The sequence below is a fragment of the Miscanthus floridulus genome, chromosome 14, assembly GCF_019320115.1.
Source record: "Miscanthus floridulus cultivar M001 chromosome 14, ASM1932011v1, whole genome shotgun sequence".
NCBI lineage: Eukaryota > Viridiplantae > Streptophyta > Magnoliopsida > Poales > Poaceae > Miscanthus > Miscanthus floridulus.
Window position 1 is genome coordinate 55,701,166 of NC_089593.1, and position 21,747 is coordinate 55,722,912.

The 21,747-nt window shown below is 46.5% G+C and overlaps 3 protein-coding genes across 3 annotated transcripts; 1 reads left to right on the forward strand and 2 right to left on the reverse strand.

Annotated features, from left to right (window-relative positions):
* Positions 1-15,147: 15,147 nt before the first annotated feature.
* Positions 15,148-17,793, reverse strand: LOC136505375 (upstream activation factor subunit spp27-like). Its single transcript, XM_066500515.1, has 2 exons — positions 17,453-17,793; positions 15,148-15,402 (listed from the first exon to the last, which is right to left on the reverse strand). Exons 1-2 carry the CDS (start codon positions 17,774-17,776, stop codon positions 15,283-15,285), a joined length of 444 nt encoding a protein of 147 aa, XP_066356612.1. The 5' UTR covers positions 17,777-17,793; the 3' UTR covers positions 15,148-15,282.
* A 354-nt stretch (positions 17,794-18,147) lies between these two features.
* LOC136505377 (protein TRIGALACTOSYLDIACYLGLYCEROL 5, chloroplastic-like) lies at positions 18,148-19,646 on the forward strand. Its single transcript, XM_066500517.1, has 4 exons — positions 18,148-18,297; positions 18,415-18,459; positions 19,180-19,212; positions 19,287-19,646. The coding sequence occupies exons 1-4, from the start codon at positions 18,258-18,260 to the stop codon at positions 19,463-19,465; spliced, it is 297 nt and encodes a 98-aa protein (XP_066356614.1). The 5' UTR covers positions 18,148-18,257; the 3' UTR covers positions 19,466-19,646.
* Positions 19,647-19,778: 132 nt separating this feature from the next.
* LOC136505376 (uncharacterized) lies at positions 19,779-21,354 on the reverse strand. The gene is made up of 2 exons (XM_066500516.1): positions 20,649-21,354; positions 19,779-20,445 (listed from the first exon to the last, which is right to left on the reverse strand). Exons 1-2 carry the CDS (start codon positions 20,687-20,689, stop codon positions 20,184-20,186), a joined length of 303 nt encoding a protein of 100 aa, XP_066356613.1. The 5' UTR covers positions 20,690-21,354; the 3' UTR covers positions 19,779-20,183.
* Positions 21,355-21,747: the final 393 nt, after the last annotated feature.

Below are 21,747 nucleotides of genomic sequence, written 5' to 3' on the forward strand. Positions count from 1 at the left end.
TGAGGCCGTGCTGGCCGACTTTGCCATGAAGGGGCTGCTTCCGTCGAAGGAGGTGGCGCACTAGAGGGCTCCCACGCTGGGGGAGGTTGTTCCGCAACCCCAGGCTAATGAGGTCGTCTCCTTCCTTGCCTCCCATGAGCGCAGGCTCGGGTACCCCGCACACTGGTTCCTACGCGGGCTCCTCAACGAGTGGGGCCAAGAGTTGCAGCACCTCAACCCAATTGGGGTGCTGCACATCACCGGCTTCATCACCGTCTACGAGGCCTTCCTCAGGATGGATCCACATGCGGATCTATTCAGGCCAGTCATCATCGGGCGAGCCCTGTCCGAGGGGAAACCGCCTAGAACCGCACCAGTCGGGGGGTTTGCCCTATAGAAGAGGCCAAAGCCGTTGGTCCCCTACCCCACGTACTCCCCCAGTGAGTCCAACCGGGGGTGGCATGGTGAGCGGTTCTATATCAGGAACCCAATGGAGGCGTCATTCCTGACATTTATCGAGGGGAGGCCGGAGAAGAGGGAAAGTTGGACGTGGGGTCCTTCCTGTCAACAAAAAAAGCTAGGGATTATCGAGCTGAAGCTTCGAAAGCTCATGTGGAATGGCCTTGACGGGTTACGAGTCTTCCACACCTTCTTCCACCGTCGGGTTGCCCCGCTGGGGGAAAGGATGTGGCCGATGTGGGAATACTCTAGCCCGACGGATCCCAACCACGCATCGCTGGAGGAGTTGTCGAAAGATGAAGTTCGGAGTTATCTTGGTCGGGCACTGTAGTTGAGGGATGAAGACTCCCTCGAAGGGATGCCCGGACCCCTTCATGCCGCGAAGCTGTCCAATTTGGTATGCTTTTTTCCCGTGACCTTTTCCTTCTTGTTTTGATATTTTGATTGATTTTGAGTTGCCCGTTATGAAGGGACTCACGGGCTATAAATCACGGACGCATCTTCCGAGAGGGCCGAAAGGCCTGGTTTGGCAAGCCACCCAGAGGGAAGCCATGCTTGCTAAGAAGAAGAAGAAAACTGAGAATGTACGGAGGAGGTTTCATATAGAGAAAGAGATCAATCGGTGGGTCCGTGGTGGCGAGGCCCAAAGCGACATGGAGGCGGAGCTCGAGTCGGAGGAGCCCACGAAGATGGCTAATGATGTGAGTTCATCAGAGGATGAGGGAGACAGGGGCACTGCCTGGTCCCACTGCCCTTCAATGGACGTCATCATCGTGGCAGGCATGGCGTCGATTGTTGATGATGCTACGAGCATCATGGCTAAGCTTAAGGCATTTGGGTATAGGTGGTCAGTGTGGAGTGGGCGCCGGGTTGGGCTACAGTGCAGCCATGACTTCTTGCTCCACGCCCGGCAACTGCTATGGTGAGTGGACGGAGCGATTCGACTAGTGCGGCCTCAATCCCCTAGTTGGGCAAGAGGCCATGAGCTGGTGTCACGACGTGGAGCTCTCTACCTTCTAAACGGAGGCGGTCTCCACCAGCACCCGGAGGTTCCGGTGGATTGCTTGCTCCTAGGGGTCAGCTTGCTTGGGGAGACCGCGTAGAAGCATCGTAGCAGCAGCGATGTTTTGGCCAGCCTAAGCAAACTAAAGGGGGTCATCCCCTCCGTCTAGTATGTTATGCTGGACCTGATGGGCATGACCCCAAGCACCGCTCACTGGTTTACGCGCATGTGGCACAGCGTGATGCACCGGGTGCACCGACGTAGGCGGTGACTGGCTCTGCCGCCTTTGTCGTAACTCCTCGCTGTGCTCCTACGCACGCGCTAGGGCCTGCGCACGAGGGTCTAGAGGGGTGTGAGTCTGCAGAGACTCCACTACCACTGGTGGCTATCCCGAAGCGTCTGCCATAGTGCACTCCTATGACAGAGGGTGGCTAGGTGCCATGGCGTCACCAATGCTAGAGCCGTTGCTTTCGACCTCATCAGCGACGAGGTCATGGAAGGAGGTGGGAGCATAGCCCGCCATCCCCATGAACTCAGACATGAGAGGAGATGGCGTCAGCATCCTTTGGAGCCCCCGCATGTACGCGTCCAAGAGGGACGCGAAGCCGTATGGGAACCGGTCGCATGGCAGTCGTGGTGGGGACAACGGGGTCCCTCCGAAGAGTCGACGGAAGGTGTTAAATAGTGAGTAAAGAACAATATGTACATCACTCACTGTAGGGTTTGAGCCTAGCATGGGATCGAGGTGAAGCACGAGTGTCTCGATGTTGAGGTCGTCGAGTGGTCTGGGTCTGGTAGAGGGCACTCCTCCTCTAGTGGGCGCCGGGGCAAGTGCCTCCTCACGGAGGCGGAGTACATCGAGCTGGTCGGTGACAAAGTCTAGACTCCCGAAGAGGAAGGTTTGGAGTGACACGAAGACAGGAGGAACCCACATCCCAGCAAGTGGGAGCGTGGGAAACTCCAGCGAGCCAAAGCGAATCGTATCGCTCGAGCCCGCCATGCCGAAGATAGTGGCAAGGTAGGCCATCCGATGACCAAAAGCATGAATGCACGGCGTCCTCCCCACAGACAGCGCCAACTGTCGGTGTGAAATGTGGCCAACAAGTAAATATTTGCTGTTTTGCCGTGCGTTGTGATCAGATGTGGCCTATCACTCAATGACATAGGATTTTGACTGGTTCAGGCAATAGGCCCTACGTCCAGTTGAGGCCGGTTGGTGACTTTATTCCTGAGCCTAGGGGCACAAAGTTTGCTATGGGGTTACAAATGAGTAAGGAATGAGAAGGGGGTGTTAGAGGCCTAGTCGGACTCTGAACTGAGTGGAAGAGAGTGACGGATGCTCAAACATGCGCTAAGTATTGGAGTATATTCTCTGTGTGTCCAAGTTTATTAGCTGTTGAGAGCGTATAGACTATGTAGCTATCGAGCTCTAGAGCTATTGTGCTGTTATCCTCGAGTCTTCGATCCTTCTAGTAGGAGAGAGCACATCCCCTTTTATAGTTGAAGGGGATAGCCTTACAAGTCAGAGAGAAAGAGAGAGTGCATACGAGCACTGCCTAGTCTTGTTGCCCACGCCATCGGGTACAGGATGGTCACCATCGCCCACCTTACTATTGATGCTCTGTTGTATCTGGCAGGCAACACAGTGTTCGCCTGGTACGGCAAATGATGCCGCCCACAATATTGTTTATGCTCTGACGCGTCTGGCGGGTTCTACCGTGTTCGCCTGGTAGGGCAAACGACGGCTGTTGCACCCGATTTTAAGAACAAAACCAGATACACACCATATGTGAGCCTAGGAAGTCAAATCTCACATATAGCTACAAATAAGGGTAATATCAAAAAACAATGCTTAAATACATAGCATATCAGAATAAAGATTATAACCTCAGAGTATAGACGGCGGAAAGACAACTCCGATCTTCAGGCGAAGACACCAAATCCACAGGGACAACTGACTCGTTGATCACAAACCTAATTCCTCCAAACTCTAGCAATCTGGTACCCATCTGGGATTTTTTCAAATATGCATAAAATAAAGCAAGCGTAAGTACATGTCGTACTCAACAAATATAACATGGGGTTCATGAGGCTCAAAAGGTTGACACTGGTTTAACTGCGATTAGCTTTTAATGAGTCATGATTTTAGCAATTGAGTAGCAACAAGTTTATCTCAAGCCCATAAACACATGATCAGGTAAACGTGAATAATGAATATCATAAACGGTAATCATTAGTGAGCATCTTCATCATCCGTATCATTAGTGTTCATCATCTATTCTGTAAATGTTCCAAGGCCGCTCATGACCGTGAGCACGGCTGATATACCAGTTTTACACTCTGCAGAGGTTGTACACTTTCACTGTGAGTCGTGATTTACCCTTTCGCCCGAGGTGATCAGCCTCTTGACCCACTACCAAGGAAGGTCAGCAGGGTTCACTATGAAGCCTTTCAAAGGTTCGTCTAACAAGTTAGGGCCATCAGATTCACTAAACAAATAGATGTAGGAACCCCCTGTCGAATGGCACAATTCCATCATGGCTATACACATAAGAGTAGAGGCCGTCATATACCTGATTCGGCAAGCCATTCTTATGCCAATAAAGGTAACCTCTAACAAGCTAGAAAAGGTCCTCATACTGAGCTAAAACCAGAGCCATGTAGCCCTCACAGCTGTACTGTAAGTCCCGGATGATCACTTACAGGTAAGTCCTTAGGGAGAGGAATCTAGAGCACCATAAACAGCCCAATGCTCTAGCCCCCTTGTTCTATGTTGCTAAAAAGCATCTTTTAAATGTTTATTGCATATACCATTAGTCAAGTTATAAGATCACGGTCTTTAATTGAGCACTAGCATCATACTACCCAATGCAATACCCCAAAGGTATCAAGGTATAGGGTAACAAAGTACTAAGAAATCCTTAGTGGCAGTCAAGGTAGACACATGCAGTATGAATTAAATGATTAATGGTGTATAGGACAACAAGGAAGATCCCATTCTATACTTGCCTTAAACACCGATCCTTCGATAAGCTTTAATCTTCAACGTTCTTCTTCTTCTTGATCACCACGTATAACTTACCGACTAGACAAGATTATAAAGCACCACACAAGCATCCATGCAATCATACACGAAGAAAACAATTACATCTATATTAGAACAGTACACCAATCATAGAAAAAAATAAGTAAAAGAGTTTCAAATATGATTCTACGCATCGCTACGAACACATAGACGCGAGAGACACGCTAATCGGAGCTACGATTGAAAAGATACAACTACCGACAGATCTACTCATAAAACTATTAGCTTCATGTGTTTTAATTATATAATAACATATATAAGATATTTTATAGATACTATATATGGAATTAAGTCAAATTTAGATTCAAATTATAAAACTAAAGTAAAATAAATCATATTTTATTTACAAAACCCAGTTGCATAATTGTTATTTAAGATATGATTTAAACCATGAAATTCTAGTATTAGTGACATGATAAACATTGTTACTAACGCGTAGATCTCGTTGCTATAAATCTAACGCAACTTGAATGGGTCAAAACAGATCTAAAACGCAAAAGATATGAAATAAAAAAAGATTTCCTTTATTAAAATAATAGATTAAATCTAACCTCGAATTTTAAAAGTTGAAAACCTACTTAACAGTAGTATGAACATGTAGATTATGAAATTACGAACCTAACGCAATTTAAATGGATCAAATCGGAGTTAAAACGGAGAAACCGTGGGGATCCATTGTTGATTGTATGTGGTGTATTTCTATAGTATTGTTGGATTTGTTTTTTCTATAAGAAAACGGCCATAATGTGTAGGTGACGTAACGATGACGTCATCAAGCTAGCAAGAAGCACGCATGACTGCTCTGGCTCGGTGATCCAAAAGCAGCAGTATATGGATGGATGAACAGCTTGCTTGGCACAGATCGACACTCGATCGAGCCCAGACAAGATGAAACTTGTGGCGCTGATTCGGGTTTTCTTGGGACGGTGGATGTACGCCGGTAGACTTTTGGCCATGGGAGCTTGGCAAAAAAAAACACGGAACGGGGAGCACCCATAGATATGTAGAGAAAAAGGAAACTAAGTGATGATGTTACAGGGCACGAGAGACATATAGATGCGATCTAAAACGGAACACCTGAAGGATAGGGAAGGTGGTAATATTCTCACCTCGAGTGATGGATGAACGCCGAGCGATAAATCGGGCAACGATAAGTGACCGTGGTGGTGCGACGGCTTGCACGGGGCTGTAGAAGCCTCTTGCCAGTCTCGCTGAGCAACAAGGGCGAGACGGTGGTGGTTCTGGGCGAGCTTGAGGATAGCAAGAAAACAGCCAACGAGCAACTGAGAAGATGGCCAGAAAACAAATAAGCACAGTGCACACCAATGGAATTCACCGAAATTCTCATCGGCAAATAGAGAAAAACAAGAGAACGGGTCATATAACGGATTGATACAATCAAGGATGCTAAGATGTAGAGAACGAAGAGAGGTACCTTGTGATGGCAGTAGCGTGCGGCGGTGACGGCGACGATGGCGGCGAGGGAAGGAGGGAAAAATATAATTTACTACACGAGGGATTTCCTAAACTAGGGGCTCCCCATAGGGTAGTTTTGGTGTGCTTTGCCCAAGGGGTTGGTTGATATATATATAGGAAGAAAAACTCCCCACATCCACGTCAACTAGTGTCGACGAAATATGGTCGGCAGTCCACCGAGGGGGTGCCCGTGGTGGTAGATTATCGGTAGACGGTGCGTGTAATCAGGAACCTGATGGTTACAAAGGCACAAGACACAAGATTTATACAGGTTTGGCCACCGTGTTTGCGTAATACCTACGTCCTGTGTCTCATTATTCTGTATTGATTGAGGTGTCCTCTGAGGGGGACCCCTGCCTCTCCTTATATAGTCTGGAGGAGGAGGGTTACAAGTAAAGTATCCTATTTGGTACTATTAAAATATCTAGTACAACTTGTAATCTTGACGTGCACGCCTCGATCTTACGGGCCGGACCACCTTGGATGGTGTGGCCCATGTCTTGTCTTGAAGATACCGGGGGCTATACCCCCACAGCTAGTCCCCAAGCCTGACAGTAGGTGACGTAGTCGTGTGGTGCCAGGGTCAGAAAGTAGAAGACCAGCCGAGCAGGTAGCCAGTCCCCGGGCATAGCCTTGAGATGAGAACAAGCACATTTACTGCAAGGTGAAGTGTGCCCACTTAGTCCCCGAGCTGTTGGAAGATGAAGAATGAATCTTGTAGCAAGGTCAAAGAAGTCTGAAAGCTTACCGACGTCGTCTGACATGCACGTATCAAGACCCCAAACGTGCTGCCCATGATCAGCACCCTGATCCGAACAGCATGGAGTAGCTTGATAGCACACTGACGAGACGTAGCAAGATCCGAGCACCAAGGAGTCCCCAGTGTTGCTGGTAATGACCGAGCACCGAGGAGCGAGGAGTCTCCGGCGTAGGCGGTGATGTCCGAGCACCGAGGAGCGGGGAGTCCCCGGCATAGGCGGTGATGTCCAAGCACCGAGGAGCGAGGAGTCCCCGGCGTAGGCGACGACGACCGAGCACCGAGGAGCGAGGAGTCTTCGGCGTCGCTGGCGATGACCGAGCACCGAGGAGTCCCTGACGTAAGTGGCGATGACCGAGCACCGAGGAGCGAGGAGCGAGGAGTCCCCGACGTAGGCGGCGATGACCGAGCACTGAGGAGCGAGGAGTCCCCGACGTCGGCGGCGATGACCGAGCACCGAGGAGCAAGGAGTCCCCGGCGTAGGCGGCGATGACCAAGCACCGAGCAGTGAGGAGTCCCCAGCGTAGGTGGTGAGGTCCGAGCACCGAGGAGTCCCCGACGTAGGAGGTGATGTCCGAGCACCGAGGAGTCCTTGGCGTAGGCGGCAAGGTCCGAGCACCGAGGAGTGAGGAGTCCCCGGCGTCGCTGGCGATGACCGAGCACCGAGGAGCGAGGAGTCCCCGGCGTTGGTGGCGATGTCTGAGCACCGAGGAGTCCCCAGCGTCGCTGGCGATGTCCGAGCAGCGAGGAGTCCCCGGCGTCACTGGCGATGACCGAGCACCGAAGAGCGAGGAGTCCCCGACGTCGCTGGTGATGACTAAGCACCAAGGAGTCCCTCGGCATAGGTGGCGATGTCCGAGCACCGAGGAGTCCCCGGCGTAGGCAGCGAGGTCCGAGCACCAACGTAGCTGACAACGTCCGTGCAGTGAAGTGTGCCCACTTAGGCCTCGAGCATGAAGTATCCGTGCACCGAGGAGTAACCGGCGTAGCTAGCGATGAAGCATGAGCGACGAACAGTCTGGTCAACTGGTCGGCGGCAAAGTGAGCATTGAGTAGAAGCGATTGGCGAACAGTCCGATCAACTGGTCGGCAACGGTGTCCATGAACCTAGCGGTCCGACCAGTTGATCGGTAGAGAAGCCCGAGCACCAGGTGGTCCGATCACCTGGACGACGATCCTGCAATACAAATATGTAGAACGGGTAGTACATGATGTACAAATAAAGAAGCTTCGGAGAAAAATCAGCAATGGTGATGAAACAACGTATGCTATTCAGGGATCAGTTGGTGTGAAAATATATTTATGTTTAATATAAACCGCCTGAACAATTAGTGTGTAGCTGAGTCTCCAGCCCTAGCTAGCCCATAGTCCATAACGTCGAGCGCGGAGCCCGTGCACGTGTAGGAGGAACAAGCGTCGCTAAGGAGCCGCTGCCGACCACCCATAACGCAGAGGGCAGACGCTCGTGCACGTGTGTGGAGGAGCCGGAGACAGGGCCGTCTCTGGAGGCGTTCGAGCATCAACGTGACTGTTCGAGGGTTCGCCTTAGACTTAGCTGTATGTCATCTTTAAGATGGTATACATGAAAGAAAAATGTTTGGAGAGAAAACATAGAGAAAACAGCTCGGAGAAACATTATGGTGATATACGAAGATTGGAGAATATTTAAAAAAATATTAAAGCGTCACTTAGCTTTAGATAGAACGTCTAGTCGGCGGCGTATGGCATTATCTGGTCGGCGTTGATGAAGTTGCCCGGCGCTCGAGCTTTCCGAACTATCATCATGGTGGCAGTCGCGGTTGTCACGGCGCCGTTCTTCGCGGCGATCATCATTGCGATGCGGCAGGTGGTCGGAGTAAGTAGGCCGGGCGACGTCGCCCTTGTGACGCTGGTCGACGACTCGGGCGGAGTAATCGGTGTGTATGATGGCTTGGACGGCTCACTTAGATGGCTCGACGGTTCGATGTGCGCGTGCGTCACGTTTGTGTAGGCGGAGTGGGTTGCCCACGATTTGCTTCCATGTTTTCACATGTTGATGTCACGGTCACAAGGAAATTATTTCCATATATGCTTGACGCCATATGTGCGTGTGCACATGCAAGTGCCATAGCAATCTGTAGTTGGCCTTCCTTCCCTGTAGATGTATATATGCAAGCACATGCAATTAGCTTTGCATGGCTCTAGTAATCGGCTTGCATTCGTGGCATGACTCTGTAGATTAATAAGCATCTGATGATCTTGGCTTGTCGTGAAGCTCCGGTCCAAGGCAAACGTGGTGATGGCTTTCTCTGCATGCAGTCAACGCGTGGTCTTGATTGGATCTGCTAGAATACTCCCATGCGGATGCCGTGTTTTGGGCGTTTCGGGCTGTCGTGAAGGCCGAGCTGCGGGGTCAAGCAGGATATCTTGTGCCGGCTAGTAGATGAAACGAGTTCGTAGGGTGTAGATCGATGTTGTCGATTCGAGTCCACCGCTTTACTTCTATGAACGTCGGTTGTCGTCGCAGGTTGCCTCGAATCATGCAGCCCATGACCGAAAGCAAGTCGTCGCTGGATGTTGAGTTATTGCAAACGACGTTGGTATGATCAGTGATCTTCCTGTACCGCTTTTGCGATCTTCCCACCTGGTTCTACGTGGATCAGTATGCACAACTCCTATCTGGTGCGCCACTATTGACAAAATATGGTCGGCAGTCCACCGAGGGGGTGCCCGTGGTGGTAGATTATCGGTAGACGGTGCGTGTAATCAGGAACCAGATGGTTACAGAGGCACAAGACACAAGATTTATACAGGTTCGGCCGCTGTGTTGGCGTAATACCTACGTCCTGTGTCTCATTATTATGTATTGATTGAGCTGTCCTCTAAGGGGACCTCTGCCTCTCCTTATATAGTCTGGAGGAGGAGGGTTACAAGTAAAGTATCATATTTGGTATTATTACAATATCTAGTACAACTTGTAATCTTGCCGTGCACGCCTCGATCTTACGGGCCGGACCATCTCGGATGGTGCGGCCCATGTCTTGTCTTGAAGATACCGGGGGCCATACCCCCACAACTAGCGATATGGTACTAATTGATGTTACCCCCTCCACATTTACTAATAGGCCTAAATAATCATTAAAGCCCATTAGTAAATAAATGCATGGGCCTTTAGGATTTATTAGGATTACTGCACATGGGCTTTGAGCGTTGGAAAAAATAAGAAATTTATTATTTTCGGAATTAATTAATTTCGTGGATAAAATAATTCTAGAAAAGTCCAGAATTAATATTTAAGCTACGAAAAATACTCCGAGACCTTCGAAAATTTGGAGAAAATTCTCAGAGACACTTTGGAACATGATGAACCCAAATAAAGTATTTGGAGCTCATAAAAAGATTGTTGGGAACTTGGAACATAAAGATTAAGGTGAAGAAGGTAGGAATTAAATTCTAGAAAGATGCTGAAAAATTCCTAGAGATAGATATTCGACTTCTAAACGTAAAAAAACACACATTTTGCATATAGAAACACGAGGTGCGATCGGCATGAATGCAACAAACACGTTTCTACCTTATGATAAATTTTAAATTAATGAAAATTTTTATTTTCCTATGTTTTCATATGCACAATAATTCACAAATAAATCATTTTAACTCTATTTCTAAAAGTGGCAAATTTTGGGGTGTTACAACGGCACCCATAATACTATTTATGCTCATATGCTCATACGCGTCTGGTAGGCTCTACCGTGTTCTGACATGCCCCGACAGCACCGTCCTGCAGGTGCGTAGAGCTTGGCAGGGTACGGTCATCGGTATTATGGTTGACTTGAGCATCTTACCTTATCTGCTTTGCCTGCTCCTCGGGCCCACACCGAGCGGGCGTCCCCGATCGGTCGTTCCCAGTCGGCCCCGACCGTGTTGGTCGGGAAAGAGCAGCGAGTAGAGGTCTTGGCGTATTCTCGGTCGGAGAAAGGGGGTTAGAGTCGAACTGCGGTCCCACCACGGCCAGGCCTTCCGATCACACCTCCGATCAGATCTCCTAGCCGGAGGTGCCGGTCGGGGACTGAATCATGGTCTTGGCCTATCATTGTGTATCTGGGCCGGCCCAGGCACGTACTGTCGCTGCGCCACCTGCTGGACCGAGTTTTGTAGGAAAGTAGGTCCATTAAAAACCCCAGATTTATGAACCTGACATATCAAAGGAACTTTTACAGTGTCACCAGAAATCACGGCCCACACAATCACATAACGAATCTCTGAATTACCAGAAGACCATCAAAGGGAACTTTTACAGTGTCACCAGAAATCCCGGCCCACACAATCACATAACGAATCTCTGAATTACCAGAAGACCCCATCCTGCGGCTGGGAAGAACTGAAGAACACATGCGTGCCGGCCACAATCTGTCTATAAATAGTGCCCGACTAATGCCAAATAGGGGCGGAGCCAGAAAGTTATTTTTTCTAATGTTAGGGGGTACCAGTGTTTAATTTTCAAAAATTATTTGAATTTCAAAAAAACGGGGAAATTTTCCAATGCCATTAAAAAAGATCGCAATGTCCTGTGTGTCCCTGGAAAAGTTCAGCGGTCTTCAGCGCCGCTGCTCCAACTTTTTTGTGCCCTCCATGCCACTGCCATCAGTTTAGGCTCTAACGCCGTCAAACTGCAGGTGTGAAAAGTCGAAAATACCCTTAAGTCTAAATATGTCATTAATTTTTTTGAGCATCTTAACGACTTCAAATGAACAAACTCAAAACTAGAAAATTGTAGATCTCGTTGAGATCTATAATTTTATTATAAAAATTATCTTCATTTAATTTCGCAAAAAAAATATGATTTGATATGATTAATATATCTTAGAAAAATCATATCTTTTTTTCGGAATTAAATGAAGATAATTTTATATGAAAATTATAGATCTCGACGAGATCTACAACTTTCTAGTTTTAAGTTTTTTCATTTGAAGTCGTTAAGATGCTCAAAAAAAATTAATGACATATTTAGACTTAAGGGTATTTTCGACTTTTCACACATGCAGTTTGACGGCGTTAGAGCTTAAACTGACGGCAGTGGCATGGAGGACACAAAAAAGTTAGAGCAGTGGCGCTGAAGACCGTTAAACTTTTCGAGAGGCACACAGAGCATTACGATCTTTTTTAATGACACACAAGCAATTCCCCTAAAAAAAATTTATTGGAGATTTCACAATCATAGAGGGGCCTAAGCCCCTGCTGCCCCCCTCTGTCTCTGCCCTGATGCCAAATCACCACATACGCTAGTTTAACGCTTGTTTCTACACTTCATCACAAACACATCAACGTACACCACCGCCTACGACCGGCTGCATGGCATCCACTGCCATCTTTTTTGTGCTCGTCATGTCACCCATGTAGGCGCTGCCCCCAGCTGAACCCTGCGTCGTCAGCTCTCCAATGGTGATGATGAGCACAAAAAAGATGACAGCATGCGTCCGCTAGGGGTAGTATACGCTGATGTGTTTGCAGTGAAGTGTAGGAACAAGCGTTAAGCTAACGTATGTGGTGCGTTGGTATCAGGGCTTACGAGCGGAACACTTTTTATACACAGATTGTGGCCGGCACGCATGTGCTCTCTTCCCAACCACACCACACAGGATGGACATGCACTAGTTCAATTCCACAAGCCTACATCGATGAATATAGAGGGTGTATGGCACGGCTCCTCCCGAGGAGCTCCTTCATAAAAGCTAGCTATTTTAGAGGAGCCACAACAGCTCTAATTCCTCTGTTTTTTATGAAAAAATAGCTCATCCAAAAAATTTTTAAACAGGCCCATAATCAGTATCATATCACTACTACAAAAAATTAAATTCTGAAATGCCAACAAATAATTGACCTTGTTACCACTCGTATAGTCGTGTATATGTGTACAATCGAAAACCAATAGTTTCGCGTGTTTCTTTCGTCGTTGGTGACGCACACGTACATCATATCGTCGCTGAATTTCGTAAGGACACCTAGCGTACGTGCAGATTCTCTTGCCCCGGCACCTCCGTACAGATCGATGAGCTGTTCTTGCCAACGAGTCTAAACAGTAAATCACGTACGCGTACGCCTTTACTTTAGATACGCTGATACGGCCTCCAAAAACGTGACAATCTCAACTTGTCAAAAAGTTGTTTTTAAATATGATCGGGAAATAAAATGAAGGGCCTGTTCGGCTGGTATTAAAGCCGGCTGATAAGCCGGCTGAAGCTGTTTTATTGTAAGAGAAAAATACTGTAGATTCTAGCTGATAAGCTGGCTGATATGTGTGTGTATAAAGTGGTAGTGTTTCTCAATAAAAAGTGTTCCTCAATGAGTTGTACAAAGGTATCAATAGCTTTCGTTTCCACAAATTGTTTGTTGGTCAATAGCTTAGATGTTGTATCGCTTATCATTTCACCTAGGTTGTTATGTATGAGAGGCTAATTAATATTGGTCTTTGAACTAGAATTCTAAGCCAAGTGTTACTACTTGTTCTACCATTTTTTTTATATACATATGTATATATTCGTCCTAATTCACCCTTGTTGGCCATTTGGTTGTGGAATCGGTGGTAAAATAAAGACGCTGGTGGGTTTCAGTTAGGTTTATTCAACCAGCCAACAGTGTTTTCTCTAAAAAAAACCAGCACCACCCAACCCAAATCAGCCCAGATACCAACCAGCGAACAGGCCGATGAGTCCTAAACTCAATCTAACTGCGTCGGTGGCTAAGTGTGAGTGCATCCACATGGTTTTCATGTGAAATCCACCCCAATCCTACGCTTTTCCTTTGATTTTTCTACAATCCATGGGAATGGGAACCAAAACATACTTCCACCCATCCAAGATATTATATACAGTACAAGTTCGAGAAGGCAACAGAAAAAACACCCAAAGTACCTGATTCGGACATCCTTTGCCAGTACAATGAATAAAGAAATGGTCTCTGCCATTTGCACTTTGTAAAACACAACTAAAACGGAGCTTATTATACACTTGTAAAAAGCACATAGAAAATGAAGACGCACTTTAGGGGGTGTTTTGGTTTTACCTCTTAAACTTTAGTCGCTGTCATATTGGATGTTTAGACACATGCATGAAATATTAAATATAGACTAATTACGAAACCAATTGCATAGCTTACGACTAATTTGCGAGACGAATTTTTTAAGCCTAATTAGTCTATGATTTGACAATGTAGTGATACAGTAAACATATGCTAATGCCGGATTAATTTGGTTTAACAAATTCGTCTCGTGGAGTACTGACGGATTTTATAATTTATTTTTTATTAATATCCAAATACCCCATACGATATCCTCTCGTCACATCACCTAAATTTTAGTCACCGGCACCGGTCCTTCTCGGCGGCCACTCGCTATCAAAAAGGTTACACCAACTTTATTCAACTCCTAGGCGACCGCAATTGACCGACATTTCCTCTGATCGCCGACACTAATCAGTTGTATCAGTGTAATAAAAAAAGTGCCGTTCTGGACTTCTGGTTCATCTTATAGCAGCTCGCATTTCACCACTACATTCCATGATCAGGCTATCCTTCTAATCTAACCCCGTCATTACCGCAAAATAGACGGCGATCACATAATGTCCAGCAATTCATTTTTCGAACGATCTTTTTGGGAACTAGCAAACCATGAAACAGCAATTGCAAAGACAGATTCCTAATGATACAAATCACGGGAACGAAAAAAAAACGGCATGAAAGAAAATGCTGCGGAAGCCTGTAAGCTGCGCCTGAATGCATGAATCTGGGAAAGTAGAATCTAGACTAGAAAGATCGTTTACCATTGAGAAACGACAGACCTTTGTACTTTTCGAAACCACAGACAAGAGCATGTGAAGCAGCTCACCTGTTCAAGGACGTCCTGTAATCCAGCATGGGAAGCCCGGTTAACATCCATTTATGTACAGGTTTCAAATGGAGTGAACAGGGAGTGCCCTGATGCCAAATTGTCAAACAGACCAACCAACTTCAGAATGCGATGCACTTGGATGGCGTCAAACTTAAGGAAAACATTCCTACTCTTGGCCTTGGAGCTGAACGAGGGGCTTCTACACGAAAATATTTGATATTCCATTCCGTCCTGCTAAGTGAACAGTTTTGGCGGCAATCATTGATCATCGCAAGCTAGTTCAGTGGTGCAATCATTAGTAACCCAAAGACAAGGATAATAAAAATCCGTATTGTAGACCCTGGTCATCATAGACTGGGTTTTGGCTTTAAGCTGTCACCTACGGGCAGGCTAAGAGGTATATAATGAAGGAAGAATGTGATGATCCACCACTCAGGTCTAAGATGGTAGGTGGATAGGATATAAACATGAATGATTAAGAGCTAGTACACCATTAATGACAAAATATAAGAAGAACATGCATCTTCAGGGAACACATTTGCCTTCCTTAAACCAGTAAACCACCATTAAGAGACCCTTTTTAAACCAGGTTTAGCTAAATGTGCTCATACATCAGCCACAGCTAGTACAAAAGGGAGTGATCTACAAAAAAAATCCTATCATTTCTGGAAGTGGGGGTTGAGCAGCCCAGAGATTTCAAGAAACCCAACACGGTCACGCCCTCCAAATATCTTCTTCAGTTTGTCGTCACAGATTATTATCTTCTTGTCATTTGGATCCTAGTTGCAGAGAATAATCAATTGTTTGGCCACAAAATTCCACAATGCTACAAAAAAGATGCACCTAAGAATGACTGAAATATGAGGGTCATATATCATAAGAAGCAACATGTGCACAAGCGAGAACTAGACAGTCGATTATCTTATTAGTCACATTATGGCATGATGCAGTAAATTGTATCTCAAAGTATTGTCTTGGAATATAAGAAAACAGCACAGAGCCCCAAATTTAGATCCTCAATGGAACACAAATTTTCAGGGAAGAAATTACTGATAGACAGAATTCAAGTGAGTTGCTGGTTAGCCATGTCAACAAAAGATGTTGTGTTTGTGGTCCACACAACTATTGCTTCAGGGTCATCAGTGATTGTAGGCGTGCCATAACATTTGGCTTTCTGCTGGGGCACCCTTCAACATTTTACACCCAACAGGGACCAGGGACCAGGGACCAGGGCGAATGGGTGCTTATGGCTTAGTCACTGTCTCTGCTTATGGTTGAGAGAGAAGTACTAGTCAAGTCTGATACTAATATGTGTGCATACTGAAGTTATCCACACATACATACAGTGTATAACTTCACACTCCGCCCCCACCATGTTTAATTAATTACAGCAAGTGAACAGATCCTAAACAAAACACAGGGACACAGATCAATGATCTACCTGTGATTAAGGATTGAAAGCCTAAGTTCACTACTTCAGATGACTTGGTGCTTAAAACAAACAGGAGCATAACACATAGGCAGATAAAGTACTATGGAATCAGTGACAGGATAGGCTTAAAATCAGAGAAAATACAATGTGGCCTATCATGAGAAGCATGGTAAATTGGAAATTGGTACTACCCCCGCTCCGGAAAGGATGCAACTCTGTCTCAGAAAGGATGCAATTTTAGAATACTGCTAAGTCATACAATCTGATGTTTGACCAAATTTATATAAAAAGATAATAATACTTATCATACTAAATATGTATCATTAGATTCATCATGAAATATACTCTTATCTATATCTATTTGGAGTCATACATGCTGATAAAATAGTCTATAACTTAGTCAAACTTAAGATAATTGACTTTGACGGGACCTAGAATTGCATCCTTTGTCGGAAATAGGTAGTAATTACAACAGTGGACCCACAAACTATACAGTATCCACCACAGATGCCACTAATTCGTCCTATTCAGATAAGAACAAGCATTGCCAACCAGGAAATGAAAAATGCTGCCATCAAAACACAGCATTTAGAAAATCTAGATAAACTTTCTCAGCCCTGTCATCAAGGTTACAAAAGGCGCTAGGCGCTCTCTAGGCGGTGACCCTCCCAACTATAGCTTAGGCGTGCCTAGGCGTTTCCAAGGAGTTTTCTAGGAGTTTCATATCCATGCATATTTACCTCTAAAAATATAAAAGAAAAGAAGAAACAGGAGACCAATGGGCCAAGAGTTATACAGAAAGGCCCATAAAAGCAGCCCAAGCAAAGTTCGAGCAGCAAGCCTGATCCCTAACCTCGCCTCACCTCCCACCTTATCCATTCGTTGCTCTCAGCTCTCCTCAGCCTACCCCTTATGCGAGGAGGTGCCCCTTCGCCTAGCGCATAAGCGCGCCTAGGCGAGCGCCTAATAGCCCCTTGTGGAACACTGCCAGTCATCCACGAAAATAATCTAAACAAAACTAAACTAAACATACAGATTAGCAATTACAGCAATGGCACATATATTTATGCTATGTGCATACCCTTCCTCACAAATTCGTACATATCCTCCACTCAATTGCAGTTGCCAACCAACAACATATACTTGTTCCTCGTACCGCCAAAAATAGGGGAGGAAAACAAAACAACCAAAACATGCAACAGAATTCTCAGACCCAGATGAATTCAGCTACCGATCGGACTCAATCAGATCAGAGAAGCAAACACAATGCAGCCACAATATTGATAACCAAAACACAACTAAATCTCACTACCACACAGTCACGCTGCTGCTCTCCATCACATGCTAGAAGACGAAAACACGCACAGGGATAGATAGCGAGGGGGCGGGGATCGAACCTGGAGGTTGTTGCCCTTAATGTGCGCCCAGACCAGCTTGATGGCCTCGGTCCGGGGCAGCTCCGGCGCGCCGCCGACGAACTCCCGCAGCTCCGGAGAGATGGGCTTCGGCTTGGTGATTCCGCTCGCCGGCCTCTTCTTCCCTGCCGCCGCCTTCTTCCCCCCTTTCCCTACCCCCTCGGCCGTCGCCTCCGCCCGCACCACCACGGCGGCGCCCCTCGCCCTCGCCCTCGTCCGCACCGACACCACCACGGGCGCCCGCCGCAGCGCGACGGGGCACGCGAGGAGCTCCCCGGAACGGATCGCCGCCGTCGTCGCCGACATCGCCGCCGGGGGGGGGGGGGGGGGGGGGGGGGCGCAGCTAGGGTTTATCCGCGAGGTTCTGGGGGGATAAGGTTTCGCCGCGGTAGCCGCGGGCGAGCGAGGTCGTCGGGTAGTAGGCCGGCCGGGGACGTTCTAGCCGTCGGATGGAGTAGTCGTCGGATTGGACAGTCGAGATCGCCGCAAGCGCGCGCGTTTGAAAGCTTTATCCGCTTTTTCGACGTGGGAGACAACGGTTTGGACTCTGGAGTCGATGGGCCCAGAAGATCCTGTCCAGCCAGTAAGGTGAGCCTAGCCCAAAGCGACGGGAAAGCCCATCAGCCAATGTGTAAGCCCACTACGGCCCGGCCGATGTGTCGCTGACGTCACCTCGTCTGCACCACCGGAGTCCGGAGTGAAGCGCAGGGGGTCGGGTTCGCTTTTCCTTGGCTTCTTCTCTGTCTCGTCGGTCTACCCAGGGGGAAGGAGCGGGAGGGAGCGAGCCATGGTGGTCAGCACATTCACTGGCCCTGGGATTGGGATCGGTGAGCGAACCAAAGCCCCCATCGTTTCAGGCGCCAAGATCAGATCTTGATGTTGCTCTGATTCTCGCTACTTATTTGGTTTGTTGAATTCTTCTCTTTCTGTTTGATTCGGTGCAGGGTTTGGCGTCGGCTGCGGGTTCGGTGTCGGGTGGGGGTTCGGAGGTGAGAGCCTGCTCGTTTTCGCGTGATTAATTGCTTTTTTTTTTGGTGGGAGACGATTAATGTGCTGAACTTTTCTGAAGGTTGTAGGCGTGAATTAGAAATCTTAACTTGTCGAATTGAACTGGCGGGATCCTTTTTTTTGGATTCTGTGTTGTTGATTTCCTGTAGTCTTGGCTATACTTGGCGTTATTTTGGCGGTAGATAAGGTAGAAATGACTTATCAAGTTATGGACAGGCATGCGGTTGCAGTTCAGTCCCCAAGTTGTCAGTAGCCTCAAGATGGCTTGTTTCCCTTGTGATTTTTCCCAAGTTGCATAATATCTGTTCACTCCTAACTAGTTGCAAAAGCGACTACAAACCAACATTGTGCATATGGATTGGTTCCCGACACTTGTGGAGGGGTAGGGGTTTAGTTTCCATGGCTCATGAATGAGCTATTTAACAGCTGCAAAGTAATCTGAAACCAATCCACCTGATCAACATGATCTTACTAAAGTATACTTTTATGAATCTATATTTGGGAACAGCTCTATTTGTAATTATGTGTTATTTTAATTTCCGAACTTGGTATAGAGAGTAATATGCAACCAATGTTTAGAAAGGTTCATTTAAGATAACCCCAAAATGTCACTTATTTGTGATTGGAAGGAGTAGTATTCAATGACAATGTGCATTCATGATCAAGAAATGACATGCTTTTCGTTTGCTTTTCTACCACAGGAATGCCTCTTAACATGTTCGGCTTGGGTATCGGTACTACTTCTGAGCTTATCACCACTTACATTTCCTTGTTAATGGATTATTAAAATTCATCTTGTTAACAATAGGTGGGGGCTGTGGAGTTGGTCTTGGACTAGGATGGGGCTTTGGAAATGCTTTTGGTTGTCAGTATCGATCTTCAAGAGTCCAGTTCCAGGGAATTGAATTTCAGAAGAAGGCTAAAGGAGATGAAGCACCAAAAGTTGTTTCACCGGAGCTTGCTGAAAAGGCTCGTCCTTATGGCTAGTAGGCCTGCCACCATATAATTCACAGAGACTGTGTTCTATGTGCCGAATTGCAGTTTAATTACATACCTGTGTGTTCTTTGTTAGCAATGTTATGCTACACTTATTTTCATTTTCTGTAACCAGGATGATGTTAATGAATGAATTTTCAACTAGGAAGAAATGATCCTAATATTTGCGCTACATGCTATTCATTTACTTTTCATGGTTGAAGGCTCTTCGCTATCATTTATGTTACTTTGTGAGTTGCTGTGCTTGTTATACAGGTAACATATGTAAACTTGATCTGAAATTTGAATTGGCACAAAATTATGAAAATAAGTTTGCTGAAACCATCAGTATTATGATGATATTTCAAGTTTGCTTCTCCCTTAGCAGTATGAGAACCAAAGCTTAGATTAGTTTCTTTTCTTAGGATAAGCTTAAAAAAACACTGCTCTGAAGCTACAGTTTAGGGCAGGTTTTTAAAGTAGATTTAACAGAGCATACCCAGTGCAGAGAGCTCCCGCTCTGTGCGGATGTTGTTTCTGATTTGTTGGTGGGTAACCAGAGTTCACGCTTTTGCACACTTGGAATCAGAATAACTGGTAAGTATGTCATAGCATGAAGCATCCATGGACCTGGCATGATGGTGATGGCTTGCACAGCTGTATCTCTCTTCTTCCTGAAAACACACAGCTGTGTGTTTCTGTATTTTTCCAGTGCAAAGCCTCTCATACATCAAACAAATGGATGGTCAAAGGAAGCAGAATCGTTCTTTGACGTAGTAGAGCTTGCTGGCTCTGCCTCCCCAGTCCTGAACCAGTATGACTGCTGGAATGAAGCTGCACTGCTGGGGACGTCCTCCATGACCCATTCAAAGCCCTTGGGGTAGTAGATCCCTGTCCTTGGGTGTGGCACCCACAATGATGTTTCTGGGGACCTCACTTCTGTAGGCTCCAGTCGCTTCACAAGGTTAGTCCTTTGCTCGTTCTTAACTTCCCTGCATATGGCAATTTAATCAGTTACTTCAAAGAGCTGAAATGGTGCTGCATGTGGCAATACAAGTCTTTTGCAGTATAATATGCAATCAATCCTTGTTGTTCAGCCATACTTCAAGATCATCAAGGTGGAAGCAACCAGAATGAACACCTATCTAATCACTGTTGGTTTGTCATTGCAGGTTCAGAGTGTATTACTAGTTACCGGAGCAGAGCTGCCGATTTCGCAAGCGCATGACGGCCCATCGACGCAGGCTGGGGTGTTTGCCAAGATGCACTGGTGGTTATCCTTGGTAGCAACCAGCTGATGGCAGTTCCTCCTTGTTTGGTACCTCCCTCATCCTCAACCCAGGTATTTATACGCTAGCTGTAGCCTTGCAGACGCAATGGCACCACCAACCACGTTCTGCAATAAAACATACACTGTACATCCATTAGATTGTAGAGAACTAGGCACGCTTAACATACAGCAAAGCTAGCGAGGAGGGGTTCATTACTCGTCTGCGGGATTACAGATGATTTTTTCAGTGTTGCTAGCTTCCAATTGGGCAACTAAAATGATGGTTTTGAGCCTCTGATTGGACCCCTCTGGACAAAACACCACCGGAACTGATGCTCCCAGAATCTAAGTCAATTTTGCTGGGATTGCAGTCTTGGACTGTACTGTTTTGCTACTTTGTGGGATCATGCGACAGCACCACCGATGATGTAGCTAGCATTATTAGCAAAGTGGAACCTTGGCTTTTTGAACAAAAGATGGGAGCAGGACACAATTATTAGAAAACTGTACAGTATTACACAAATTCCACTATGAAGGGTTGATAGCTGCAAATTATTTTGTTATAAACTTCTTGTGTACAAGGTCTGAACTAGACTGACACGAGGGCCCATTGATAGGTGAACTCAGGGTGGAAATCCATCTGGATGTCATTCCTCATGCATATTTCAAGATATATATGTCCTCACGGTGAAGTTTTTTTACTTTACTGGATGGCTGTCCCGATAATTTCTGTGCATGGTACTTGTTACCTGATCCATCTTCCCCCAAACATTCTACCTCATCTGATGAGCGCCATCAATGCTCTGTTTCTTGTGTATAATAATGGAGAGCATGGGATCTGATTCTCCCCTTCCAGAACGCATAGCTGTGGCGCAAAACTAAAGACAGCATTTTATCGCTCCTTGGTGCTGTTTCCCAGGCCTTCCAGATTTGACAGTACAGTCATATGAAGCGCGGCACTTTGATTTTGTGAGAAAAAGGAACAGGGAGGGAAAGTGTAGGACATAGATCGGCATAGATAGAC